Raw genomic sequence first — 25034 nt, 5'->3', positions numbered from 1 at the left:
ACCAGAAATGTCAGCCTGGTATGGAGGTGACTACATTCATCTCTGGTGTCCCCCTAACGCCTCACTTCTGAAACGCCAATGGTATTCACTCTCCAAGTAAGGAAGTTTACTTTCATAAATACTTGAAGAGGAAGCCATGCTCTCACCAGCACCAACATACTCTACCACTCCAGGAATTTCCTCTAGGTGATTCCTACAATGGCCCTGAGATGTCTGAAGAAAAGAACCCCCACAACATTTCCATTACGACTCATATAGGGGTGTGTGTGTGTGTGTGTGTGTGTATATATATTTTTTAAATAGAGACAAGGTCTCACTATGTTGCCCAGGCTGGTCTTGAACTACTGGGCTCAAGTAATCCTCCGATGTTGGCCTCCCAAAGTGTTGGGATTATAGGCATGAGCCACTGAACCTAGCCTCCATTACAACTTTTTTTCCATCTCTTCTTCTTGGCTCTCCGCTAAATTCTGGTGGGCTACAGCAGCTAAGGCATATATGCCTTTTGCTAGGATCAGAATGGAGGAAATCATTAGCTTGAGCCCCTCTAGATATTTTAAGAGTTTTATGTCCTAAAATGCTCTATAGGGGTAAAAATAAGTGTTGGCTAGCCACACAATATTCTTGCCTAGCTCTCACTCCAGCCAATAATGGTCATTCTAGGTTCTCTAGCCAAAAATCTCTTCATAGAAGATGTAATCTGTGCTAATGACATAAAAGCGAGAAACACGAGCCACCAACCTCCTGGACAGTCTTAGATGCCAGGATCTTCTCAATGATGTTTGCATCATCTTCTGGAGGCTCCTGGGGACAAAGATGAAAAAAAAAAGAAAATTGCTGGAACCACAGAATCCAAGAAAACAATTCTATAAGAAATACAACAATAGGTACTACTTCATTCAAAAGTTCACCTTTGAGTACCAAGGCCTCCTGTCAGGCCACAGAGTGGTCAAAAGGTCACAAACATTTTACAAACCTAGAATTCAAAGTGGTGGTGGCTTCTAAGCTCTGGACACAACTATATTACAAGAGCAGAGATGTTTTTCAGATTCAATTTCAGATCTGCATTTAACATGCTTAAAATTGGTCTCGGACTTACCTTCTTTGCAAAACTACCTACGTGTTGATGCATAAAATTTTCAGAAAGTTCTGAGTCTGGGGTCTTAAAATTAGTTCTAATAGCTACCAGCTATTGACTTTAGGCAAGTCAATACCTCCTAGTCTTCAAATCTATTAAAATAGGAGTTAAAAATACATATCTCACTGGATCAGTGGCAAGATAAAATAGTATTACTGTGGGAAAAATGTTTTCACATACTACTCAAAATTAAGGTATAATTATTCTCTATTAAAATTGTACCATCTTTCCCCTTTTGTAGCTGGAAAAGGCTATTTCACGGATCATCCTTTGAATGTAAATCCCAACTGAAAACATATTCCTTTTTACCCTAGATAAACATCAACACTTCTGTGCTCCACGTCTCCATGAAATCTCTTTCTACAGAATATTTATAGTTAAAAAACACTGAATGTTTAACACTCTTTCTAGAACCTCGAGCAGCATTATTTCTTAGTGGTTTCGTATGCACAGTGACCTTTTCAGATCTATTACAATATGAAACTTAAAACACCATATGAAAAGAACACTCATCACAACAACGTAATTGCCAAATTCAGTATTCTGGGTTCCTGGCTGGAACGTCCCAGACAGGTGATTTGTATACCTTCAGTCTACCCATTCTAGGGCGTAAAGCCATAAAATTATAGAAAACATCTCTTCAGATCTTAAATCAAGCTTTTCCCAGGAAAGTGATGATGGGTTAAAAGAAATGAGGAAGGCACATGGCAGAAAAGAATTATGGAAATCAGTAAGCAAGCACAGGCAGATGCTCCCAAAGGTTACAAATATTTACTAAGCTCTCTCAGACACATGGCATTGTGCCAGATGCCATGCAGAAGTTAATCCAAAACCACACACATCCCTTCTCACCACTCAACAGGAAGGCAAATAAACTATAATTACCATACAATAGAAGAAAGCGGTGCGAATACAGACTATGGTTTTGTTTCTCTGTTTAAGTATTTGTTCTGCTTGGTTCCTAAACATAGATAGGTGGCAGGGAGGAGGTGGCAGTTCACTGTTTATTGCTGTCTTCTCCCTTTACTACATAAACCTTCAGAGGGCAGGGATCCTTGTTTTATATACCGACATAGCTAGACCACGAAATGCATAATCAATAGGTATTTGTTGAATGCTGAATAACAAGGAAGAGGAAAAGAAAGAAGGAAATACAGCGAGGAAATAAAGTGTCAAACTCTCTGAGGCCACAGAGTGGAGACAGCTATTTTTCTTGATTTACATCACTTAATGTAAGAAGTCTCCCCCTGCTCCATAAACTCAGACTTATACACTGTCAGGATGGTAACAGCAAAGGGCCAAAGCCAGGTGTACTTTAACGAGCAGCAAGGACCACGACCACTGATCTTGCAGCCAACTAACTAAAGTCTGACTATGGCAAGTGGGCAGTGAACAGGTGCTAGATTAAGAGAAACTAGACTAATGAACCAGCTTCCTACCTCATTTCTTTCCTAAATTTTTATCCCACATTATTTATGGAGTGCTTTTAGTTTATGCACTGGTCTTACAGAAGTAAATGAGATATGTCTAGTCTTAGCCATCAAGGAACTATCAGGCATGCTAACATAATGCTTAGTTATTGAGGTATGGCATACTTATAGTATGCAGAAATCTCAAGTGTACATCTTGAATTTTTACATACACATATGCACTTATATAACTACCACTCAAGATCAAGTTACATAATTTTTCCAACACTCTGAAAAATCCTGTCCCCCAGTAAGTAACCAATATTCAGACTTCTACCACCATAGACTGGTTTTGTGTATTATTAAACCTCATGTAAACTGAATCGTACAGTAAATAGTTCATTCTTTTTTAACACTGTGTAGTATTTTGTAATATAAATACACTATCCACTCTACCGTTGAGGAATATTTGGTGTGCTTCCAATTTTTGTATTACACAAGAAATTCATATAAATTATGTCTTTTGGTGGAAAAATATGCTAATTTATCTTGGATATATAACTAGCAGTAGAAATACTGGGTCATGGGGTAGGTAGATGACTAATTTTAATAAATATTATCAATCAATAAATAATATTGTCAAAAATTTTCTCAGTGATTGTAAAAATTTTGACACCTACCAGCAAGGTATGGGAGTTCTGGGTGACCTGATATTGTCAGTCTTTAGCATGTTAGCCATTCTGGTGGATGTGTAGTGTTGTCTCTTTAATTCACATTTTCCTGATAACAGAGGATGCTGTGCCTCTTTTCATACGCTTACTGGTCATTTGGATATCCTCTTTTGTGAACCTCCTATTCAGGTCATTTGCCTATTTTATAAATTATTCTTTTTAATTTATTTTCAAGAATTATTTTAAATAAGAGTCCTCTCTCAGATACACAGAGTACAAACATTTTCTACCAGTCTATGGTTTGCCTTTTCAATCCCTTAATGTGTCTTCTGATGAACAGAAATTCTATATAATCCATTTTATCAATCTTTTCTCTTATGAATAGTGTTTTTGTGTGTTGTTTAAGAAATTTGTGTTGTCACTAATGTCATTAAGCTACAAATGTAAATTGTAATTTTTATTTTAATCAAACTTTAAATTTAAATGTAATGTCATTTAATTTTAAATGTAATTTAAAATTTTCTAGTAGCCACACTAAAAAAGTAAAAAGAAACAAGTGCAAATAATTTTAATAATATATTTCACTTAAACCAATATATCTAAAATATTATCAATGTGTAATCAACTAAAAAATTAAAAAAAATTTTAATAGTCATTTGATACCAAGTCTTCAAAATATGGTATTTTATATTTATAGCACATCTTAATTCAAACTAGCTACATTTCAAGCACTCAATAGGCACATGTGGCTGATAGGGTCCATACTGGACAAGGTAGCTCTATTTTGTTCAGCTGATCTATTTGACTATCCTTACGGCAATACTGCCCCGTCTTCATTCCTATAGCCTGATTACAAAGTCTTACAGTTAAACTTTCCAATTTAGTTCTTTTTCATGACTGTCTCAGGTTATGCTAGATAGGTCTTCAGCATTTTCACATACATTTCCACCAATTAAAAAACGTCCTGCTTAGTTTTTGACTGGATTTGAATTATAAACATCTTAGCAGTATTAAATACCCGTATGTAGCTGGGCGTGGTGGCTCACGGCTGTAATTCCAGCACTTTGGGAGGTCGAGGCAGGTGGATCACTTGAGGTCAGGAGCTCGGGACCAGCCTGGCCAACACGGCGAAACCCTGTCTCTACTAAAAATACAAAAATTAGCTGGGTGTGGTGACGCATGCCTATAGTCCCAGGTACTCGGGACGCTGGAGTATTGCTTGAACCCGGGAGGTAGAGGTTGCAGTGAGCTAGATCACGCCACTGCACTCTAGCCTGAGTGACAGAGTGAGACTCCATCTCAAAAACAAAACAAAACAAAGCAAAGCAAAACCCCGTATGTGCTACATCTATTTGTTTAGGTCTTCTTTTTTCACAGCAATGTTTTTAGAATAGACAGCTTGTGTATTTTTTTGAGTTATTCCAGGGTATCTGATACCCTGATGCTATTACAAATGGGATTTAATAATTATCCTTTCCTGATGTTATGTTGCTAGTTTATAGAAATAAAAAACTCGTGTATTTGCATATTGTCTTTGTATCCAGCAACTTAACTAAATCTACATTTATTATTTATAATGATTTGTTAGTACATTCTGTTCAATTTTCTACATACGCACTCATGTCATCTACAAATAATAAAAAAGTTTTACTACTCCCTTTCTAATCTTTTAACTTTTTATTTATTCTTTCTCTTTACTGTAGTGGCCAGGTCCTACATTGTATTTCTGAGTATAAATTATGACAGTGAAGTATTTTTCTTACTCCCAAATTCAGGAAAGAATGCATTCAATATTGTACTACTTAATACAATATTATCCATCAGATTTTCTCTTGCGGCTTTTAAATGTTCTCTCAGTCTTTGGTTTTTACAGTTTAAGATATGCCTAAGTATGGTTTTCTTTTTCTGTATTTTTCCTGCTTCAGAGTTATCTGATTTTGAATCTACTGGTTGATATCTTCCATCAGTTTAGGAATTCTTGGTCATTAGTTATATCTTCAAATGCTACTCTGCTCCAATCTCCTCTATCCCTAGGACTCCAATCAGAAATACTTAGAACTTTCGGCTGGGTGCAGTGGCTCACATGTGTAATCCCAACACTTTGGGAGGCCGAAGTGGGTGGATCACCTGACGTCAGGAGTTTGAGACCAGCCTTGCCAACACAGTGAAGCCCCATCTCTACTAAAAATACAAAAATTAGCTGGGCATGGTGGTGCACACCTGTAATCCCATCTACTTAGGAGGCTGAGGAAAGAGAATTGCTTGAACCCAGGAGGCAGAGGTTGCAGTGAGCTGAGATAGTACCACTGCACTCCAGCCTGGGTGATAGAGTGAGACTGTCTCAAAAAAAAAAAAAAAGAAAGAAATACATTAGAACTTTTAGCTGCACCCCACTTGTCTCTCTCTCTCATGCTTTCACCTTTTGCTCTGTTTGATTCATTCTTTTTCCTCTATGTGCTTTAGAAATTTTCCATTGATCTGTCTTCATATTCACTCATCTTCTCTTCTGCTGCATCTAATCTACTTATAAACCTATCCACTTGGTCTTGAATTTTATAAACTGGATTTTTCGTTCTACACTGTTACCTGATTCTCTTTATAGATTTAATTCTCTGTTGGAAGTTTTCACTTTAAAATTCACCTTATCCATCTTTTCCTCTATTTTTTTTTTTAAACAGGATCTCACTCTGTCACCCAGGCTGAAGAGTGCAATGGAGCGATCTCACCTCACTAAAACCTCCACTTCCCAGGCTCAAATGATTCTCCAGCCTCAGACTTGCAAGTAGCTGAGACTAGAGGTGCAAGCCACCACACCCAGCTAATTTTTGTATTTTTTGTAGAGAAGGGTTTTGCCATGTTGCCCAGGTTGGCTTCGAAATTCTAAGCTCAAAGTGATACTCCAGCCTTGGCCTCCAAAAGTGCTGGGGTTATAGGCATGAGCCACTGTGCTGGCCCCCTCTATTTTCTTTAACATTTTAATCATAGTTATTTTAAAGTTCTTTCCCCCTGCCAACTCTAATATCTGGGTCACCTGGGGTCTGCTTCTATTATATAATTATTCTCTTAATTTTTAGCCACCTTTTCCAGCCTCTTTGAATGCCTAATATTTTTTATTTTATGTTGGACACTGTGGATAAACGAATTGTGGCAGCTCCAAACAGTATTTTGTACTACAAGTATTTCCCATTTTCTCTTAGACAACCAGGGCGAGGGGATGGTCCCTTTGATCCAGTCAGAGACTGAGTTGGGTTAGGACTGAGTTACTGTTTTAAGATTCAATCCACCTCTTATTTTACTGTTTTTGGAACATGAGTATCCAGGGTCACTGAGTGAGAGTGGCAGGTCTTTTTTCTCTTGAGCCCTGAAACATGCTCTATGGAGGTTTTGAGCTTAGTGTTTTAGTCTTCTGCCCCACGTAGGTTAAAAGTCCGACAAACACCTTAAGCGAGAGTCAGTATTCTGTGGTAGGTCCATTCCTTTAGTGATTTTTTTGTCTCCTAAGTACCAGGCGACTATGAAACTTCAATCTGCCTTCTGGCTGAACTCCTAGCTTCCTGGGATACCCCAGAATTCAGTAGAAGTCTCTTGAGGAAATCCCCTTGCTTTGGGGATTTCTTTAGTTTCCAAACATTCCACCAGCCCTGTATATTCAATCCCCAGTAGCGTCAGATGGTTTCTCTTCTACCCAGAACAGTCTCTTTTGTTTGGGCCAAACCTGACCCTCAGCCCACTCCCAGAACTGGGAAATGTCTCCAGAGAAGAAAACAGCCAGTCATCATCAGCCCACCTAGGGATGAGCCTTACTGTCTGATATTTTAGTTCATCTCATTCTCGTTGCTTCCACAGCTATATGATGCCTTTAAAAAGAGCTTTTTGCAATTTATATATACATATTTTCCAATATTAACTCTCATTACTGGAGCAGTCTAGGGCCTAGTTTTTGGGTTTCTTCTCTTTTCTATCTGTATTCATTGTCTTGGTGATCTCACTCAGTCTCAGGGTTTTAAATACAGGCATCATCCAGCTCAGAACCTCTCCCCTGGCAATAGCCTCATATATGTAATTCCTATACGCCATCTCCACTTGAGTATCTCAGAGGTATTTCAAATTTAAAATATCCATACACTAAACTCCTATCCAATCCCTCTTTCCTACCCCTCCTACCTACAGTCTTCTCCCACCTGAGTTAGAGTAAACTATGCTTTCAGGTACTCAAACAAAAAATCTTGGTGTAATCCTTGACTCTTCTCTTTCCTTTCCATACACCATATCTGATTGGCCTAGAAATCTTGTTGGCTCTATCTTCAAAGTATGTCCAAAAGCCAGCCTATTTTTCACCATCTCCATTGCTTCTAACCTGGTCTGTACCACCTTCATTTCTCACCCAGATTATTCTCAAGAGTATCCTAATTTGTCTCCCTGCTTCTGTTCTTGCCCCACTAGTCTATTCTCAACATAACATCCAGAATGACCTTTTTTGTTAAGCTATTCCTCTGCTTACACTGCTTAAAAGGCTTCTCTTTTAACTCAAAGTAAAACTAAACATCTTCCAATGTCTACAAATCCTATAGGGTCCATGCCCACCCTCCTACCTCATCTGTTATGGTTCAGTTATCCTTGTCTATTCTTCATGCATACCATGCATGCCTCTATCTCAGGACTTTGTATAGACTATTCCCTCTGTCTAAGATGTTCTTCTGCCCTGCACAACTCCCTCTCTCCTTTACCTCCTTCTATTATTCGCTCAAATATGATACTTTTAGTGAAGGCAACTCTGACCACCCTATTTAAAATTGCAATCCTCACCCTGAATTCTGCATCACCCTTATTCTAATATATTTTTAGAATGGCATTTACTGCCATTGATGTACTAGGTAATTTTCTTATTTAAGGTTTATTAATAGCCTCTCCCTATTTACTTCTACTCTTTGGAAGTTCTGACCTAGGTCCTTTGGCCTCCCATGCCATGTAGGTTCAAAATGTGGCAAATGTTGGAAGGAGAGACCAGTTGTGAATTTGTTGCAGGCTTTTCCACGAGGGCAGGAATTTCTGTCTCTTTTGTTCCCTGGTGTTATTTCCAGAAATTAGACAGTCCTTGGCATACAGTAGGTGCTCAATAAATATTTCTAAATAAATAATGTTAGGAGATTTTGCAATAGAACATGGTAACAGTAGTAAAAAGCAAGTACTATGAGAATACAGAAGCCAGAGCACTTGGGCGAATTAGAAGAGGCTCTGGAAATGATGTGACATATGAGTTATATCTGTGGGCAAGCAGTAAACTTTCACGACTGCTGACTACTTTCCCCACCTGCTCCTAAGTCTGTATACCCCAGACTAGCAAGCAAGCATCCACACATGTACACACACACTGAAAGGAACAAAGTTCTCTTCCTTACTACTAGATTGCTTCAAATATTTTCTTATTCTACCTACCATGAAGAATAAAAATGGTTTCTGATGATAGGAATTTGATTACAATTCAGAATATTTAACTAGGACCAAATCTAAAGAAACTTTAATACATGGATGAAGAAAGCACAGGACTTTGAATATTAAAAGAAGTCAGGGTTTAAACACTTTTCATTATAGGAAATTTTCAAGTGAAAATTAAGGAGTTTGAAATAAAATTTCAATTTGTTTTTTTGGCACTGTTAAAAAAGAGAGGGTAAGCACTCATGTTAAAGAATCAATAGTGATCATCCAAATATGGAAAACAGGTTTTTATTTTATCTTAATGAAATGAAAAGGGAACAGCATTTCCGAAATACACATCGAAGTAGGAAGGAAACTGGAAAATCAGAATCTTTTTTTTTTTTTTCTGAACAGAGATTGTGCATAAGTACGATCATGTGTGTATAAACACTCAGTGTATACAGATACACACAGATATAAACTAAATCTGCTTGCCAGACACACTTCCATAACAACCATCTGTTCTCAACTGCTTGGAATTTCCTTAAATTATCCTTCAAAGAAGACCATTTTAATTCATACACTTTTTATGTCAGAGATTTATATAATCTTAATATTTTATCCTTAGGGAAAATTTTCAAAAACTTTTAACCCTATTTACCTTCAACCTCAACCAACTACCTCTCTTACCTCTATTTAGCAAACCATAAGGAGGGAGCATAACAAGAAGCAAATCAGGTTTGAAACCACAGTATTTATCAAGTGCCATGGAATATACAAAACCAGTATCAAGCTTTATGCCCAATTTCAAGGGGATTACACTCATTCAGGGAAGACAAAATAAACATATCTGTCTTAGAAATATCCCAGGGTAAATGCTAATTGGTCAAACAGTAACTACAGTCCAATGAGAGTTCAGAAAGTGAAAACAGCATGGATTTCACAGCATAGGTGAGGTTTTAGTTGGGCCCTAAAGAACACTGGCTCATAAAAGAGGACAGCAAAGAGAAAGGTAAGATGAAATGAGAGATGAAAGAACAATCTTACAGGATGTATGATGCATATCTAGAATGCATGCTAAGTAACCTGCCTTATTAGACTGAAAGCATTACACAAAATGAGGAGTAGGAATGAGAGTAAACAGGTAGTGTGTGGCCACATCTTAAAAAACAAAAAGAAAAGAAAAGAAAACACAGGAGTTTTGATCTAATAAGGGAGTTAAAAAGTAACCACCTTGGATTTCGTGAGCAGGAGACTGAGAAATACCAGCAATTCCCTGATATTTTCGGAAAGTTAGTCTGGTATCTGACTGGGGAGAGCAGAGAATTGTGGCAGGCAAACTACAGAAGTGTGTGCTGCAGTAAATTGTACACTGGGCTCAGCACAGGGGGTGGCAGCAGAAACCAAGAGGAAACAAATACAGGAAACAACCTAAAGACAGTGTGGGAATTGGTGGTTGTACCCAGTGAAGAAATGGGAAGACTCAAGAAATTACCCACCTAGGCAGAGCTGATAGGAGCCTTATGATGAAGGGCCCTAACGGACACTTCTGCACCGAGTCACACACGCTGGCATGAAGCTACGGCAATGCCAAATAGCAGCAAGGAGCCTCAGAAAAGAGGCCTGTCTGAGGGTTTAAGTGAGACAGAGATGAATACCAGTGAGGAAAAAGTGCCAGTATACGGAAATGGAGGAAACAAGAGCCTGGAAGAAAAGAAAAATCTCTTTCCTTTCTAATACAGAGGTTTAAACAAATCATACCAGTTTGAGTTTTAAAGCAGTTGAGGTTTAAACAAATCATTACCAGTTTCATACCAAAATGAGTTTTAAACATATTTATTCACTCACTGAATAAGTATTTGATAAGTTCAACTAATAGGTCTTTATATTAGCTACCAACCAGCAGAAATATAAAGTTCTACCTATGCTAAGAAAAATTACAATAAATTAAAAAGTGATGCCTGTTTTTGCAAAACTCTGCAATCTGACTGGGGAACAATCAGGAGTGATCATCAAAACAGTATGGCAGAGGCACTGAAAATCAGGACCATCACAGGCTATGAGTAAGTGGTACAAGGGTCCCAGCTGAATTTAGACTTAGGGAATAATAATTACAATAATGAAAAACATTATCGAGCAGAGGATGGAAGGTGCCACTTCATCTGAATAGTTCCTGGGAGTAAATGTAAATTTTATTTTATTGAAACTCTCCTACCTGAGAGGCACATAGGACAAAAAAAGATACAAATCCTACACTAACATAACTCATGGTTTAGAAGAAGGAAACAAAAAATTTGGCAGGTGTCCAAAGGACAAGGACAGTTAAACATATTAGAGTGCACTAAGAGTAAAGGGGAGGGGCACTTATCCCCAGCTCGGAGGAGGAAGGCACTTTCGGGAGGAGGAAACAACTGAGCTCAGCCTGCCAGGTATAGAAAAAGGCCTATCAAAGAAGAGTGCGCTGTACGCAGACACAGAGCACAGCACAGGAGAAAACCACGAGCCAAAGCCTTATTCAAATTCAAGTCCTTCTGTTCCAAAAGGCAAAATCACACAAACCACCCAAATTGCAGGAGGCAAAAACTGAGACAGCCTTGCCAACAGTCTATACATTGTAAATAAAATACACCACAGAACTCTAAAAGTTTGTTTGTGTTCCAGACACCGAAATGAGTTTGACAAAGAATAAGAAAATAAAGAGTCACATTTAGGATGGAAACTTTTCTACCCCTGAATCCCAAGCACGGGATTGTGCTACAGAGTCCAAAGCACAGCTGTGATAATATGCCATTCCTGAGCTAAAGTGAGTCGTGTGTAAAGATGTTTTAGCAACTCACCACTTGGTAACCAATGCTGAGGTTGTGATCTGGGGCTGGGACAAGGGCCAGCAGTCACAGAAGTGGGTTGAGCATGCTGAGAAGATACTGCACAGATCTGCAGAGAGATGGCAGCGGGGCCATTCTGGTGCTGACTCCAGCCCTTTCTCTGCCCCGAGCTAAAGCTAGCAGACAGGCAGACACCCACCCAGAGGGCCCCGGGAGAAGGATATAGGAAAAGGTTCCTCTTCTTCAGTGATTTTCTGTGCCACTGGATGTGCCTTGAGATTGCCTGGAATCCCAGATGAGATTCAAGGCTTTCAGGCTTTTCGTTAGTGTGGGAAATCTTTGTTCAAACTTCCTCAGGAAGCCCAGTATGTAAAAACAGTTTTAAGTGGAGCTGTTTTGGTTCTGCAGCAACTAGGACTCTACAGAGCACCAATTTTGAAAATCACTCGGTAAGCCGATCTCTCCAGTCCCCTCACTGGCTGTGTGGCCTGCCCTGCATGCTAGGCCAGGCCTTGGCTCAGAGGCCAGCCCCACATGGTCGCACTTCTCTGAATGCCAAAGCCAAAACCATGAATCAGGCCTCTCTCTTCCTTAAATTTGGTAAATTTTTTTGAGATATAATTCAGATTCTAATTTATGTTTCTCCATATATAAACCCTCTCTTTGCTATATCCTTAGAAGAAAAAAAAGAGTCTTAATAAGATACCCAACATTTCCTGAACTATTTCTGTTAGTTAGATCAGCTACTGCTGCCCTTCAGGTGCCAAGGGAGAAGTCATAACAACATCTGAAATATGGTTAATGGCTTAGGCTAAATGGCTACTAGGAGAAAATCAAATTCCGTATAGTGTTTTAACTACCAAACCAACCATAACATCCCCAAGGAATGAAAACCCCATTACAAAGCAATACAATTCTATCACCTCATGGCAGTCTTGCAAGGGCTATTTTTAAATATTAATATTTGCTTGAAAAGTATTATAGTGACAATACATCAAATTATTATTCCTACTGTTACATTCATTAGTTGGATAACCCTTAGCAGAGACATGAAATCAACTCTTACATGCTAGTCACTGATTAATTGCTGCTATGTAACTCTGACCTGGATCGTTCTGGGCTTCAGTTTCTTCATTGTTAAAACAGGGACAATAGTCCCTGCTCCCTGCTACTTTCTATGCAAACATAGAGTGAAAGAATATGTGGAATTATATGAAAATGGTTTAAGTTGGAGGCAAGGTAGTCAAGGAAGATAAAGTATTATCAGCTTCCATAAGATACACTAGCATCCAGGAGGAATGACAGGTATTTGTGATGCTACCACTCCATACAGAGTGTGAATTCTGCCAAGTCAGCAACAGTTGACTCCATAACAACAGCCAGCCATGTCCCAGAATGTGCTCTTGGCAATAACGCCCCTCCTACATGCACAGCCTGCTTCTTGTCTTGCTTTTCACTTCTTCTCTATAAGCTCCTTGGCACAGACCTCCTTCTTTTCAACATTTAACCCTTTTCTCCTTTCTAGTGCCTCTGTATCAAGTGCTAATACTATCATCTTCTTTCTTGACACTGCTGCCAACAGAAACTGCTAAAATGCAAATACAGTGGTCCTATTCCTCTGCTTCAACACATCAGTGCCTCCTATCCCTTGTCCAATCTGCATGATAAAAACAAAATTCCTTAGGTGATATTCAAGGCCCTTCACACTGTGACTGCTCCTACCTCTCAGTCCTCCTCTCTCACTACCCCTCAAATTACACCCCAGCATCCAGCCAAGATTATCCATTTGTCATATCACAGCTTGTGGTACCATTCAGTTTCTGGGGCTTTATGAAGTTCATGCTGGAAAAGTTCCTCCTAAGTCCTTGTCTTCCTATACATCTGACCAGTCTTGCTTCTGTGCAGCCTCTGTACCCAGCACATCTAGACTCGCAATACAAGCCTGTTGAATCAGAGTTCCGAGTTCCAACTGTAATTACTAGTTCATTTGATCTTATCCACTTAACAGCTATTTATTACACAAAAGACTTTTACATTCTTTTTTTTTTTTTTTGAGACAGTGTCTTGCTCTGTCACCCAGGCTGGAGTGTAATGATGCGATCTTAGCTCACTGCAACCTCTGCTTCCCAGGTTCAAGTGATTCTTGTGCCTCAATCTCCCAAGTAGCTGGGATTACAGGCCTGCACCACCATGCCCAGCTAATTTTTGTATTTTTTTTTTTTTGTAGAGACGGGGTTTTGCCATGTTGCCTATGTTGATCTCGAACTCCTGGCCTCAAGTGATCCACCTGCCTCAGACCCCTCAAAGTGCTGGGATTACAGGTGTAAGCCACCACGCCCGGCCAAGACTTTCACATTTTTAATGAGAGACAAATAAAACAACATCAGAGATCAGATACATTCAAATGCAATTTGTGTTGTCGTAAGTGCTTTAAGGAAGCATACAAGGGGCTGAAATAGAACATCATTGGGATGAGGGGCAGGAATCTACTTTAGATAAAAGAGTCAAGAAGGATCTCTCTAAGGAGATAACATTTTAGGCAAAACTGATAAACCAGTCATGTAAAGCATTCCAAGCAGAAGGAAGAACAGAGGCAAAGGTCTACAGGTGGAAAAGGACTGTTAGTTCAATGCATTAAAAGATAGTCTTTTGGCTGGAGAGTAATGGGACAGGGAAAAATTGTTTATCTAAAAAAATGAAGAATTTGGTGGAACAAGGCGAGAGTGATGTAGAGGGTCCTGCTGAGCACAGTAAGGAGTCTGAATGTTATTCCCAGTGCAACAAGAAGTTATTTGAAGGCTACAAGCAGCAGTTAAAATGATCTGACTTATGCTTTAGCAAAGGGCCAAGAAACAACTCTGTCATCTAGGTCAAAATGACTGTCCAGCCAAAGTCAGTACCCTCATGCAAAGGCCATACCTCCGCCTGCCAGGCCAGTGTAGAAGCTGAGAGTGCAGACGTTCGACCAGCTCCAAGAACAGCAATTGTTTCCCCATCATCATCCACCACTTTGAAGTCCAGGTCCTCATTGTATTTTCTGCGCTTTACTTGCCTTCCCGAGCGTCGTTTCTGCAGGGCAAACACACCCGTCAGAGAAACTCTCTGAGTGAAAGACAACAGCCTACATAAGAAGACCCTCATCTACATTTACTAATAAGCCAAGGAGAGCTTTCTTGCCTTACAAAAGAAATCTTTCTTAAAGACAACTCTTTTAAGGACTAAATTCAGTCAAAATGGGATCTAGCGGAGTAGGGGACAGAACAAAAGCTCAATCTCCAAATTGCCATGATCCACTAAAAAGAAGGGGTAATGTCTCACTGTCCAGTAAGACGTGTTCTGTTGATCAACGGTAGTGACTTCCCCCCTTTCAGAATCCACTTTTCCTCCAATAAAGCAAGGATGGGAGCTGAACTCTATCATCTTTTGGGTCCCTTCCAGCACTTGCTGGAAGCACAGATTTTATGACATGATGACAGTTTTTTATTGTTTTTGCTTAAATTCACCATCCTTACTGTGTACTTCTAAAAATGTAGTTAGAAAACTAGTTAGTATCAATTTTTTGGTTTTACTTTGAGAATCTCGTAATGCTTCTTGAAATGCAGGGAGACATCTTAAGTGTGACAAAACAAGGTTCCTAAGTCACCTTGATTGTGATAATCTAAGGATTCATCTCTAATTAAGAAGCCTGTACCTTTTAATATTCAACAACAAAACAGCCCAGTGGCTTTCCACCAACAGAACAGCATACAGTTCATCTCTACATACTCATCATATCTCAACAGTAGAATCACTTCAGGGAACCATTTACCAGCCATTTCACTCTCAAATATTTAAATCTTAAAAAACAAAAGCAAAAGCAAAATCCCACCTCTCTTTTCTTCTACAAGATACCTCCTGAGCATCTCTCTTGTGTTCCTATCACTTCTTCACTAAGTTGCCTCTAGGATGTTTTACTTTATATGAGGGATTCCACATAAAAACCTCTCCCCAACACCACATACAGATCACCATTCTACAAACACCTAATACCCTGCCAAATTCCATCAACTCAGTGTGCCTGGCTCCTCTGCCAATCTAGACACTTAACAGCCACCAGCCCCAGTTTATAGGCAGTGAGGAGTCTGCTCTGACACCAGACACTGCTGCTTATTAATACTATGACATTACTAGCTGTCATTTTCCTACAGGGAAGAGCAGTGAGAAACCCATGAAGGTCCAGATGATCCTGGAAGGTATAGTACGTCAGTCTTATTCTAAATGAGCCTTGCAGCAGCGTGGCTCAGATAAATTGCTATGAATATCAGAGGAAACAGAGCACTTTCAAATATTAGCCTTCATGCTCATGAGCGGTTCTCAACTCAGAAAGTCCCTAACACTGTCACGGGCACACTTTGGCATATTTTTAGGAATCTGGTTTAGACGGGCAACTCCATGTTTCCATGTTTGGCCAAACTTTCCTTACTTGTTGGCATAATGGATACATTTCTGACTTTCCCAGCATCTGGGATTATGAAAATGTCCTTGTACAGGCTGGCCTGGCACTCTGAGCACTAAATGCATTACCTGCATGGCAAAAGAGGCCTTACAAGCTTGGCTCACAACTTTGTTTTCCACATCAACTCCTTCTGCAGCCTAATATCCTGCTACTTTTCAGGAATGAGGCAAACACCACTAGAAAACTGGGATATCATTAGTATACTGATCGGGCTAGGGAGTGTGCTAGAGATAGGCAGAGAGGAGCAACAGGATCAGTGTGAGCCAGATCCCATCCAGCAGCTGTAATCTCCACCAGGTCTCCCGGTCACAGCTGTACCTGGCTGTCTGTAGACTCAGTGGACTCCTCAGGACTCCGCAGAGATGGGTTCGTCAGGCCCTGATCCAGCTCTAAACTCTCCACTGTAGTTTCACTTTTCCTTTTTCCTTTCTTCTTTTTCTCCACTGGGGTTGGTCCTTGCTCCTTGCTACAAGGAGAAATTCAGAATTAAAACTGTTGGGCAGTTTTTAAAACTAAGATTTCTCATGTGATCAACATCATGAAATCACATCCTGGAATTCTAGGGCCAGGGCAGGCTTTAATGGGGAATCTACAAGAGTTTCTTCCCAGAAATGAACAGAAACATGGGAAGAAATATCTACATGGATCAACGCAGAATTCACTTTATTACACCCCATCGTGACTATTATAGCTACAATTAATATGTAAGAAATAATATGAACATCTCCAAAAACTTCACTTTTAGTTTATACAAATGTCTTCTCTAGGAAGTTCAACTGCTTCACAGATACCAAGAATCTTCAAATTACAATCTCCCTTTAAGTTTCTTAGGAAGAGACATCTCCCTAATCTGTCACCATCCTCTACTGAGTACATGCTGGACCTGGAGTGAACATTAGGCACTCAAAAATGAAGAGAACACTGCCTCTGCCCTTGACGAGCTTATGATGATGAAAATCCTACAGTTCACCTACAACCACAGCCCAAGGCAGTACATGAACGCTTCCTCAGAGAGGCAGAGATGGGCCAAGTCCATCCGCCCTGCAAGGCCCTGCTAAGATGGCAACATTTTCTCCAAAAAGCCTTCCCTGGCCTTCCTAGGTGGTAAAATCTCTTTCCCACACTCCCAAAGCACTTCAACTATACTTTGCTTAAATGATCTTTCACCAGAATTAGTTGTTAACTACAATATCAGGCTCAGAATTCACATAACTAAATACAGTGCCTGGATCCTCTACAGTTACTCAATAAATATTTGCTGGATAGGTGAGTACTTTATACTTCTCTGATCTCTCTTACCAGACTCGAAGTTCCTAGAGGGCAGTATGTGCTTGACTATGCTTGTATTCCTCAGAGTGAGTGGTCTTATGCCTTATACATAGTAAGTATTCAATTAATATTTAAGCAAGTTTTAAAATGGTTTTTTAAGCAACGGATAGATGGATGCATTAATGAATGGCTGTGATTAACTGTGGTTGGGGAGATTTGAGAACATACATTTGATCAGAGATACATATATATGTACATATAAAAACACAATTCTGACAGTAGTAGGAACAACAATAACTAATGATTGCAGCTAATACTTTATATAATAATTACTACATGCCGGCACATTCGTTTACATTGCCTTTGCTCTTCACAACAGCCCTGTAAGGCAGATGGTATTCTTTTTTTTTTTTTTTTAAAGACGGAGTCTCGCACTGTCACCCAGGATGCGGTTCAGTGGTGCGATCTCTGCTCACTGCAACCTCTACCTCCCGTGTTTAATTCTCTTGCCTCAGCTTCACCAGTAGCTGGGATTACAGGTATCCGTCACCACGCCTGGCTTTTTTTTGGGGGGTATTTTTTTTTTTTTTTTTTTAGACGGAGTCTTGCTCTGTCACCCATGCTGGAGTGCAGTGGCGCAATCTCCACTCACTGCAAGCTCCGCCTCCTGGGTTCACGCCTTTCTCCTGCCTCAGCCTCCCGTGTAGCTGGGACTACAGACACCAGCCACCACGCCCAGCTAATTTTTGTATTTTTAGTAGAGACGGGGTTTCACCGTATTAGTCAGGATGGTCTCGATCTCCTGACCTCGTGATCCGCCCGTCTTGGCCTCCCAAAGTGCTGGGATTACAGGCGTGAGCCACCGCACCTGGCCAGCAGATGGTATTCTTATTCTCATTTTATCATGAGGAATCTGAGGCATGGTGAAGTTAAGTTAGATTTCCAGGGCAACAGGGTTAGTAAATGGCAGAGACCAGATCTGAGCCCAAGTGGAATCTGTGCTCATCTGTGATTATCATAGCATTCTTGGGGGAATAGAACAGTGTTTTGGATACATTTAGTAAAAGATAGTTAGTTGTGTGCCTGGATAACAGGGCAAGTGAACAGAAGCACCATGTGATGCAGCTCAAAGGAAAAATCAAGGGTGCACCAGGCCAGAAAGTTTAGACTTCATTCTGCGTGAAAAGGGCCATGAAAGCAGGTCCAGGAAAGAGGGAATGAAGCCTTTCAAGGGTGGAAATGCTTTGAAAGGCCCAGCAGGAGTAGAACCAGGAAGTCTTGGCAAGTGACAGAACGTGGGTGACAAAGAAAGAGCCAACACTGGTACTTCCCATCAGGAGATTTAGTAGAAAGTATGGGGAAGAGAAGGAAACTGGATGACCTTGTTCAGAGGGGTGATCAAGGACACAAACTAGCCAGTGCTGATAGCTAAATCTGTCTGCTTCCCTCTTGAATACCCTTCACCCTTCACATGCCCCCAACCAGGTCAGCACAAACTCTGCCCAGCTTTTATTCCCCAGGCTGGAGACTGGCTTGCCTACCTACCAGGAAAGTTCACGATGAAAGCTATTTGCAAACAAACACAGGAACAGAAAAACAAATACTGCATGTTCTCACTTACAAGTAGGAGCTAAATGATGAGAACACATGGACACACAGAGGGGAATGACACACACTAGGGCCTTTTGGAGGGTGGAGGATGGGAGGAGGTAGAGGATTAGGAAAAATAATTAATGGATACTAGGCTTAATACCTGGGGGATGAAATAATCTATACAACCAACCACCATGACATAAGTTTACTTATGTAACAAACTACACTTGTACCCCTGAACTTAAAAGTTAAAAAAAAACAAACAAATGAAAAAACTATTTTGATCCAACCTAAAGAACTGAAACTCAAGGGGTCGTGCCATTTTCAAGGATTACAGATTTTTAACAAGGGACTTGTACCCTTAAGCAGGGGAAAAAGCACAAGTTCTTCTATTTCTTACCAGTTCAGAAGAGGAGACTCAGGTAAAACAGTTTTAAAAGATGCTAAATTTTCATGAGTCTTTATCTCGTGAAGTAATTTTGTGGCTCCTCATTAAGAAAACTGCATAGTAAATTACATTCTACAAAGTACTTGTGAATTCCATGTCTCATCCCAATCCCAAGAGGGAGCCAGGACAAAAAATCCCTATATTCCAGATGAGGAAAACTGAGATTTTTTTTTTTTTTTTGAGACAGAGTCTCGCTCTGTCGCCCAGGCTGGAGTGCAGTGGCCGGATCTCGGCTCACTGCAAGCTCTGCCTCCTGGGTTCACGCCATCCTCCTGCCTCAGCCTCACGAGTAGCTGGGACTACAGACGCCCGCCACCTCGCCTGGCTAGTTTTTTTTTGTATTTTTTAGTAGAGACGGGGTTTCACCGGGTTAGCCAGGATGGTCTTGATCTCCTGACCTTGTGATCCGCCCGACTTGGCCTCCCAAAGTGCTGGGATTACAGGCTTGAGCCACCACACTCGGCTGAAAACTGAGATTTAAAAGCAGCAAATGTCCCAAAGTCAGCAGCAGGGCAGAGGCTTATGCTCAGGTCAGCTGAGTCACAGGGTATTACTTTTTCACACCAAATCATGTATTTTGCCTCTTTTTTTCTAAAATCCCAGTCTCCCTTTTAGTAAATGTAAAAACTTCAAATATCCTTTAATGTTATTTGAATCTCAAAATAATGGTTTAAAAAATCAGCAACATTCCAATGACCCAAATATAGAAAATTCACAAATCCATAGATGTTGATAGTTTTTTACAGCTCTCTTAGAAAAAGGTTTAATTCTTTGACACAAATTTAAAGAAAGCTTACAATATGCCAAGTTACCCTAATAGTCACATGCTCAGTGGCCTTTGAATCTTCTATAAAATCTTAAATCTTTCTTCCCAGCATTTGAAATCAATTTCATCTACTTACTAAATGTAACTTCATTATATTAGAACACTTTGTCTGTAATGTTTAATCTTCATTCTAAATATTTATTATGTGTGTGTGCGCGCACGTGCCCACATGCTAGAATCATGTGCTTCACTGTGGAACATCATACTCGAAGCTAAACCAAGTCCAAATCATAACTAACAAATAGAACTTCCTCAAAATATGACACTTTTACTAGGAGACTTGTGTGCATTTTGAGCAACACATTAAATGTTGAAAGGAGGGAGGAGTCATGGTGAGGCACTTTCCAAGACAAGCCTGAGGCGCTACTAGATTTTCCCAGCCATAAGCTGGGGTTCAGGTAGCCTGGGAATACTTTCTCAAATATTTGTCAGTAAAATAGGAAAATACTGGCTGAAACCTGCTCCCTTATTTGCAGGTAAGTAAGAAGATACTCTACTCGGGAAAGCTTCAAAGTGATTTTTTGGAGGTTACCTTTGGCAAGAGAAGCCATTTTAAGTTCCAAAAATTCTTCCTGGAGCTCTTCTGATAAAGGCAAGTATCAAGAAGAAAAAGATTCCTTGTAAGCTTACAAATGGGATCTTCAAATACGATATTAAGAAAAATATCATCTGAATTCATCCTCTAGGAAGACTAGATAAGGTGTATCTTTCTGCTCTTTGGAAAAAGTTTTAAAAACCTTACGCTTGAGAGTTTTATCAGTTGAAGACATTTTAATCTCTAAACTGCTATACCTACAGATGATTTGGCCCATGAATGTTTGTTTGCTCCTTGAAGTTCCAGGTTCTTCAAAAATAATGGATAGGCCAGGTGTGGTGGCTCATGACTGTAATCACAGCACTTTGGGAGGCCCAGGTAGGCAGATCGCTTGAGCTCAGGAGTTCGAGACCAGCCTGGGCAATATGGTGAAACCCTGTCTCTACAAAAAAATACAAAAATTAGCTGGGCATCGTGGCATTGGCCTGTGGTCCCAGCTACTTGAGAGGCTGAGGTGGGAGAATCGCTTGAGCCTGGAAGGCAGAGGTTGCAGTGAACAGACATCATGCCACTGCACTCCAGCCTGGGTGTCAGAGTGAGACCTTGTCTCAAAAAAAAAAAAAAAAGAGGATAAATAGGATCTAACAAAACTGCATATGCATATAATCTTTGACTCAGCAATCTACTTACAGGAATGTAATCTAAAGATATATCACACGATATAAAAACACATTCATGAGGTTATTTATTACAACATTTTTTGGTAATTATAAAATAATGAAAACTACCTATCTAAACATAAATGACTGAATAAATTAGGATATATACAATGTAATACTAGACAGCTATAAAAACAAGAAATAATTCTATAAACTGATAGGGAATGATTTCTAAAGATATATCAAGTGAAAAAAGCAGTGTTAAAAGAGTATAATATGCTACCTTTTGTGTAAGAATAAAGGGAAATTTAAAAAACCTGTACACATCTATCTACTAATACAAAAAGAAACACAGGAAGGATAAACAAAAAAACCCACAATGCCTATCTATCTACAAGGGGTAGCAGGGATACAGGAGGGAGTGACACTTCTCTGAGTATACCTTTGTACACAGATCTGACTTTAGGAAATCTGTTAAAGTTCTACATACTAAAACACAAAAAACTAAAAGATGAAAACAAGCTGAAACAAGTGAATCCATGTATGTTTAAAACAAGTAATATAACTGCACCTCATAAAGAATAAAACCGCTTCCATTAACTGATGAACACAGCATTTGACTACATACTCTCAACTTCTGGGAGAAGGGGAAAGAAGAGCAAACCAATTCTGAACTTTTTTTTCTTGGTAGTTAAGAAAAAAACTACAGTTGAACTCATGAGTTCCATAACATGTATGAACACAAGCATGTATATGCGCATGTATGTATATATACATGTATGTGTGTAGATATAAGTATGTATGTATATACATGTGTACATATATTCATATGTGCATGTTTGTATGTATTTTCCCCCTAGTTTTGACAACAGAAAGGACCTAAGAGCAAAGATGCCCCATCAGCAATGTGTACACCTAACACTCAGATCTTGGTGTTTAATACTGAAGCTCCTCACAGAAATGGCTGATTCCAAGGCTAAAGCAGGGAAGAGAGAGGATGAGCCCGAAATACCCTGCTATGTCAGAAAGTAAGAGAGTGTTTAGAAAAACAAACATGGCAAGTCAAAATGAGAAATAAGTCAGCTTGAAGAGCTTTTGTTGCCCAAAACTGAGACCATCTGAACACCAAAGTAATTGAGGACAGTAAAGAATTATAAGTCATTGAAAATAATAGGAATCTATACCGATGAGACATACATAAATAATGAATAAGGGATAAAGGGGAGCTCTTGTTCACTATAAAACACAAATGGTAACTGTAAAGGAAGTGGTAGAGTTAGAAAATCATTTTGAGGCTGGGTGCAGCGGCTCATGCCTGAAATATCAGCACTTTGGTAGGCTGGGGCGGGAGGATGGCTTGAGGCCAGGAGTTCAAGACCAGACTGGCAACATATTGAAACCCCATCTCGGCCGGGCGCCGTGGCTCAAGCCTGTAATCCCAGCACTGTGGGAGGCCGAGACGGGTGGACCACGAGGTCAGGAGATCGAGACCATCCTGGTTAACATGGTGAAGCCCCATCTCTACTACAAAAATATAAAAAACTAGCCGGGCGAGGTGGCGGGCACCTGTAGCCCCAGCTACTCGGGAGGCTGAGGCAGGAGAATGGCGTAAACCCGGGAGGCGGAGCTTGCAGCGAGCTGAGATCCGGCCACTGCACTCCAGCCTGGGCGACAGAGCGAGACTCTGTCTCAAAAAAAAAAAAAAAAAACCCCATCTCTACAAAAACATTGGGGAAAAAAAAAAAAATCAGCCAGGCATGATGATGCACGCCAGGTACCTGGGAGGCTAAGATGGGAGGACTGATCGAGCCCAGAAGGTCGAAGCTGTAGTGAGTCATGATGGTGCCACTGCACACCAGCCTGGGTGACAGAGCAAGACCCTGTCTCAAAAAAACCCAAAATGACAAACAAAAAAAACCACTTTGTAACCAATGTAGAAAAGATGGGCATGGTGCAGAATCATCAAGGGATGCTAAATCTAGGGAGAATGATGTGAAGAGAAGCAGGATATTTGCATGATCTTAAAGTGTCTCCCTGCAGATTACTTAGTAGTTATAAGGGAACGAAAAGAATAACTAACTAGACAATGGTTATAGAAGAGTGACTTACTCTTAGGAAAGACACACTGATGTATTAGGGACAAAAAGGCCAGATATATGTAACTTGTTTGCAACTGGTTCAGGAAACGTGTGTGCACACACACGCGCGCGCACACACACACATATATATACACACACACACACGCGCGCATACACACACACGCACACACACACACATACTTTAAAAAATAATTTATCTTGACATACATCTATTCCACTGCAGAAGTGGATACTGTGTTTAGCATCTTTTTTCCTGACAACCGATACTGATTCCTAGACCATAAAAGAGCTCTGGCAGAAGGTCAGAGTGGGCTATGGTACCCCATTCCTTTTACCATGGTGACTGGTCCAGGATGGACACATGACCTAGCCAGACTAATCTGGGAGTCCTTCCTTTAAAAAAAAAAAAAATATATATATATATATATATGTGTGTGTGTGTGTATATATATATGTGTGTGTATATATATATATAGAGAGAGAGAGAGAGAGGCAGGAGTGGGTAGGAAAATGAATCTTTCTTCCTACGTCATGAAGCTGTTAAGCTGTAAACCCACAGCTACGGGCAGCCACGATTCCAGCCTTGAGAGGAATGCATTTGCAAAGGATGGAGTGGCACCCAGACAGGCTCAGGGGGTCACTGGAGACAAATAGCTTTGGTCTCAACTAAACTTCCTGGTTCTGATTCCTTAAGCTACTGAACCTCATTATCATTTTTTCCAACTTAAGCTAATTTGACTGGGTTTATGTTACTTGTAACCAAGAGAGTTCTGAATAATACAAACGCCTAATACTCCCACCAATTAATGGCACAGGGGCTTGAATCAAAGCAATCTTATTTCTATAATCCTCTTTTTAATTAATAGCTTTCAGCGTTAGACTAACTTGGAAGGAAAAAAAAGGAAGAAATAACATTTTTGAGAGTCAAAGTAACTATTTTTTTATTCCAACTTGATTTTACAATCAAACATATCTCCACTTCAAAGAAAGTACCTACTATGCATTTATGACATGCAAGAAACTCCCAATCAATTATTTCATACATGCAGGACAACTATTAGTCATAACCATCAAAGCTTTTATCCTGTCTTCCACATGGCTTCATCAGCCAAGAAGACTGTGTGCATCTTTACTTTCTGCCGTTTGTCCTAGAAATTTTTTTTTTTTTTTTGCTTTCCAAATAGGAAATTTCATTATAATATGAAAGCACTAGGTAGATGGGATTTCTCAAACTTTCTCTGCAACCATATCTCTAGTTTCTAACCTCCAGGTTTCTTTGCTAGAACTAAGAGTTAGGAAGTGAGTGCTGAATCTGAGTACGAGGAAAAGACCTGGGTACATGTCATGACACTGTACTCCTATGAATCTTTTATGGCTCTGTCCCCGTGGATTCCAGGTATTGAAAGCTCTTATCTACTAAGATGCATTAATTCAAAATGATTCATCTTCTTATTTTAAAATTAAAACCTTATTAAATATCCATCAGAGCCTTACAGCAAGAATGAGTTACTACTACAGCCACTGAAAATAGCTCATGATCCCAATAACTACCTCCGAAGACAAGCAGAGTCTCAGGAGTCCAGTCCAGGAACCACTACTCCACTCCAGCAACAACGCTTCAGAGAAGCTTCCAGCACTGACCTTCCTATAGGCTT

The 25034-nt window shown here is 39.9% G+C and overlaps 1 protein-coding gene across 2 annotated transcripts in view; it reads right to left on the bottom strand.

The window, feature by feature from the left end:
* The window catches only part of CHD6 (chromodomain helicase DNA binding protein 6), a 133435-nt gene that overhangs the window by 98921 nt on the left and 9480 nt on the right, over positions 1-25034 (bottom strand). For both annotated transcript variants that reach the window (XM_011974957.1, XM_011974956.1), the window contains exons 2-4: positions 16269-16416; positions 14375-14524; positions 739-801 (exon numbers count right to left, since the gene is read on the bottom strand). In XM_011974957.1, the coding sequence (XP_011830347.1) occupies positions 739-801; positions 14375-14524; positions 16269-16416 (361 nt within the window). The remainder of the gene's footprint in view (positions 1-738; positions 802-14374; positions 14525-16268; positions 16417-25034) is intronic.

Source organism: Mandrillus leucophaeus, unplaced genomic scaffold (assembly GCF_000951045.1).
Source record: "Mandrillus leucophaeus isolate KB7577 unplaced genomic scaffold, Mleu.le_1.0 Scaffold150, whole genome shotgun sequence".
Classification (NCBI taxonomy): domain Eukaryota; kingdom Metazoa; phylum Chordata; class Mammalia; order Primates; family Cercopithecidae; genus Mandrillus; species Mandrillus leucophaeus.
The sequence above is the reverse complement of the archived record's forward strand: the minus strand, read 5'-3'. Positions and strand labels throughout refer to the sequence as shown.